Source organism: Archocentrus centrarchus, chromosome 21 (genome assembly GCF_007364275.1).
Source record: "Archocentrus centrarchus isolate MPI-CPG fArcCen1 chromosome 21, fArcCen1, whole genome shotgun sequence".
NCBI classification, from domain to species: Eukaryota; Metazoa; Chordata; class Actinopteri; order Cichliformes; family Cichlidae; genus Archocentrus; species Archocentrus centrarchus.
In genome coordinates, this window is record NC_044366.1 from 26789384 (window position 1) to 26794051 (window position 4668).

Here is a 4668-nt window from a genome sequence, read left to right on the forward strand (position 1 = left end):
AACTTTTTTGGAACTGGGGTTATATGTATGTTATGGACATTTACACAGATTTTTGCTAATTCAGCACAGCCACACAGAACTAAACTCATTTGGTTTCTTCATATACCAATGTTCCCGATTCCAAAGTATGCACTTTTGCTTGCTTTCAGAAGCAATTTTCTTTCACGTGTGTCATCTTCTTGTGAAGATTCTGACCAAAATTATAGCGCTCACCTCAAATTTCAGCAGAAAAAAACCTCAGCATTGTTGGTATTTCGCTTCAAATGTGCAGAAATCACTTCCAAAAGCAGCACACACCAACATTGTTGGTTACAGAGTCAAGAGTTGGCCTACTTCTTATCCATGAATCTCTCTAAACAAATGAACTTGTGAGAGAATGCCCAAATCGCTTAACGTACCTTTGATGTTAAGGATACTAATTTCCCCAAAGAAATTCCCTTCGCTTAGCACAGCAAATTCTGTAACCCCATCATCTGCTACAACTGCCAGTTTTCCTTCTTTGATGATGTACATTTCATGGCCCACATCTCCTTTTCTGCAGACGTACTCTCCCGGACTGAACACCTACAAGGTGAATAAAAGGCAGGAGAAACCCCATCAGCTTCAAACAATTGTCTTCATTCCAAAAGCACTGCAAAGGCAAAGCAACAGGGTTCAAATCTGATCTACAAGACAGCAATAAGCCCCTCTATGTGTGCTCTATAAACTTCTTTCTGAATTTAAATCAAAAACACCAACAAAGCTTTGTGTAGCCCACAGTCGTCAGCTTTCTCCTCCTGACCTGAGGTGTCAGTTTGACAACCAGCTCCTCCAGCAGACTTTTTTCGCAGTTCTGGAAGATGGTGACTTTGGAGAGCGTGGGAAGATGAACACTGACAGCGATCTCTGTCCTCATGTGTAAAGGTAGCTGCTGCAAGATTTCATTCTCTCGCATGATCTTCTTGTTGATGTAAAGATGCTGGTACCAGTTGTTGACACGCTCTCGAAGCTCCTTGCTAACATGATGACTACGCAGGTATGCTTTGACCTGAAAGAAGAAAAGAGAAACTCAATTTTATATAAATCTCAGCTAAAGAATGTTATCAGATGTGATCTTGCTTTTAACATTTTTATTCAGTCCACTCAACTTACCAGCTCATGGTTAGGGAAGAAGACATTATCGCGATCTCTTAGGCTCGTGATGGCATTGCCAACATTGCCAACAACTGATGCAAACACCAGCACAGCAATGAGTAGGTCTGCAATCATAAACAAGAACTCCTCTACCTTTTCTGGGTGGGGAACATTTCCTACTGTAGTGAGGATCTGTGCAGAAAACCAGAAGCAGTGAAAGTACTGGCGCCGCATGGAGGCAAATGCTGGGTCAGTGATATTAGGGTAGACCCACTGATCACTTCCAAAACCAATATGGCTTGACAGTACAAAGTAGAGACAGGTATTCCAGTGGATCAACACAAAGATGTAGATCATAAGCTTGGTGATGCGGAAGGTGTTGGGGTAGGCGGTTCTTGTCTCCATGCGGTCCAAGGCCTCGTTGAGTCGTGAGATACGCAAAAGGCGGTTAATCCTAACTAGAGGAGTTTGGATGCCGAATGCGAAGTAGAGGAAGTCAGAAGGAAGAAGGGAAGCCAGGTCCAAGCAGAAATGTTTAGAGCGCAGGTAGCGCTTCCTCAGCAGAATCAGATCTTTGACCAGGATGCCCTGAGCCAGGTAACCTGAAGAGACAAAAACAGTGTGTAATAAAGCCCAGAATGCACTTCATGCACTGATACAGTTACTTTATCAATACACAGGTTGGCTCTAACTATAAAAAAGTATCCACCTGACTTTTTCTCATCATAAATAGAAGGCAGCCAAGGAAAAGATTGCTATATTTAAGGTGACGTAAGGTTATGTAAGATTTGCACCTCACAACAATAAGTTGGAATTTGAACTCTCAGAGTAAACCAACAAAATTACCAGTGTGAAGAGTAATGATCATATCAATCATGTACATGAGGTCTGACACATAATCCAGTGTAAGCCACACAGGAAGGTAGCTCACTGATATAGTAGAGAAGCAAGTCCTGAAAAAACATAACCGTGGTTTCAGAAGATGCCATTTCATACATGCTGCATGCTTCGGTATGATTACAATTTGCCGACCACCACAACTACCAGATAGCAGTAATTTACCTCAAAATGATGATCACCCAGTTGTAAATGATGGGCAGTATCATGACCTGGATCCAGATATAATAAAACTGTTCTGCTGGATCAATGATGAAGTCTTTCCAGCTGAGAGGGAAATGGTGAAGAAGTGAAAGAAGAACATCCATGAGGGAAGAGCCGCACAAGACTTGCATGTTGTCATATTAGTCACAAGATAAACAATATCAAAATCTGTCACAGCATTACTTGAAACATGAAGCCATTTTTCAAAGTCAAAATCAGAGGATAAGCATTGTTTTCACTTTTTTTTTCAGATTGCTTCATATTAGAATCAAAACTAAGATGCTAGACTCTTGTAGTATCTTATTTGTGTTTAGCCTCTCATACAGGAGGCTTGTAAGTTATTTACCATTTCAAATGTTTTAAATCCTAATAATTAGATAGATAGATAGATAGATAGATAGATAGATAGATAGATAGATAGATAGATAGATAGATAGATAGATAGATAGATAGATAGATAGATAGATAGATAGATAGATAGATAGATAGATAGATAGATAGATAGATAGATAGATAGATAGATAGATAGATAGATAGATAGATAGATAGATAGATAGATAGATAGATAGATAGATAGAATTCTAGATCTAGTTGCCTAACTGAATCACAATACTCGTAAGCATCGCAGCTATGCTTTCCTTTTTGCAAAAAGATTCAGCCTAATCAATAATTACTCACTGAAATTTCAAAATCAGGTCCAGGAAAGTGTTCTGTTTTCCTTCAGCCTTGATGCCATCTCCTCCTTCCCCATTCGCTTTCTGCCCCTGTTGCAGCCTCAACACCCTCTGCCACTGATTCCCTCTGATGCTAACATCACCTGTTTTAGCCATTTTCCAAAGGTTGGCCTTAAATTAAAGTGATTTCTAGGCAAGCACGACCTTTGCTCATGATGAATAGGCGCAGATAGGCATCCCTGTAGAGTCCACCTAACAACAATCCTGAGCCACCTGAGCACTGCCTGGTGATGCTGGTCTCTATGGAGGGAAACCATAACAGATGTCAGGTGTCTTCTGGGAATGGCCTGGAAAACCAGAGAGGTCTATCTCCTAAATCTCAGCCATAACAAACACTGACAAGAGCACAGAGCCCAAAATACAGCGAGCATACCACTGTCAATAAATATATATATAAAAATACCACATTGTATACAAGACAGACACAACAGTGTTTGGATTTATTCATGTTCTTTTTTTTAATATTCAAATGTGTCTGTGTGGCAATTTTTAAGTGAAGCTCAGGATTTGAAAAACATGTTTATTGAGCCTAATATTAAATGAATCTAGCGAATGGCAAAAATAGATTTAACTGCTGCCTATGAATCCGACATCCTAGCACAGCTGTTGATTTATCAAGGATGTGGGTTTATAAGCAAATATAGAAACCAAAGCAAAATAAATAACTGTGGGACATTATGAAAAACAAAATACAATCTAAAATCATCCCAAGTGACCTTCATGAATGTTAAAAATTGAAGCAGCAAAGATTGAGATGTTCAGACGATATTTTTTAAACATTTGAAAGCTCCCTCCAGTGGCATCGAAAGCATACTTCTAATTGAGTAGTCCTTCTTATCATGGGAATGGGTTACTTGTGTAATATTAATTGAGCAGTTCCTTTAATGATTAACATCAAAGCCTTTTCTTAATCTCAGAGATCGTAACAAACTCTGTTTAGTTTAGGTCTGCGCTTCAGTGTCACTGCTTCATTATGATGAAGCACAAATCTGATAATAAATAGTGGATCATAGCAGGGGAGGTTGAAAATGTAAAAAAAAAAAAAAAAAAAGGAAAAATTTGTACCTAATTGTGTTTTATTTAGGCTATTTAATAATTTTTCCATAACTGCGTCTCATTTCTATGGAAGCGTGTTTCCATCGTTTAAAAAAAACTTTTTTTTGGTGCCATCCATTGGTTAAAAATTTGGGTTATTATCTCAAAATTACAACTTAATAACACAAAATTTCAAGTTACATTCTAAATTTTTAATTATTTTTAATCAGTTTTAGATAATAACCCAATTTTGACTTATGGATGGCAAAAAAAAAAAAAAAAAAAAAGTGGCGGAAACAAGCTTCCATACTTTTCTGCATAAGGTTTTGCTTTCCATATTTGGGGCTCAAGGGGACCACTGCCGGTCTTTAAGTTGGACAAATTCTCCTAATTTGACTTTGTTTTGGTTTATTTGCGTGTGTTTTCTGAAGCTGCAGTAACTTGAGCTTTCAGAGCCACTGCTAGAAACAGTTATCTGACTTTGAGATGGTGCTAACTCCAAGGTCAAGAATGGTGCTTAGCAATTTTTCACAAGTTGCAGCCTTTAGTTGACAGCAGAAACCAGCAGCATGATTAGTACGCAGTGTGCACTGGACAGCAGTCGAAGCTTAATGTGGGCACTTTAAAGCCCTCATACAGCTGTGCGAGGCAGCGCTGTGAGTCAGAGAAGACGTGTGGGAGGAGT

At 38.9% G+C, this 4668-nt stretch overlaps 1 protein-coding gene across 1 annotated transcript in view; it reads right to left on the minus strand.

The window, feature by feature from the left end:
- cnga4 (cyclic nucleotide gated channel subunit alpha 4) overlaps window positions 1-3044 on the minus strand; it is a 5231-nt gene extending 2187 nt beyond the window's left edge. Inside the window, exons 1-6 of the mRNA XM_030759024.1 lie at window positions 2893-3044; window positions 2176-2277; window positions 1960-2066; window positions 1132-1715; window positions 782-1027; window positions 399-564 (exon numbers count right to left, since the gene is read on the minus strand). Coding sequence (XP_030614884.1) covers window positions 399-564; window positions 782-1027; window positions 1132-1715; window positions 1960-2066; window positions 2176-2277; window positions 2893-3044 — 1357 coding nt within the window. The remainder of the gene's footprint in view (window positions 1-398; window positions 565-781; window positions 1028-1131; window positions 1716-1959; window positions 2067-2175; window positions 2278-2892) is intronic.
- Between the last annotated feature and the right edge of the window lie 1624 nt (window positions 3045-4668).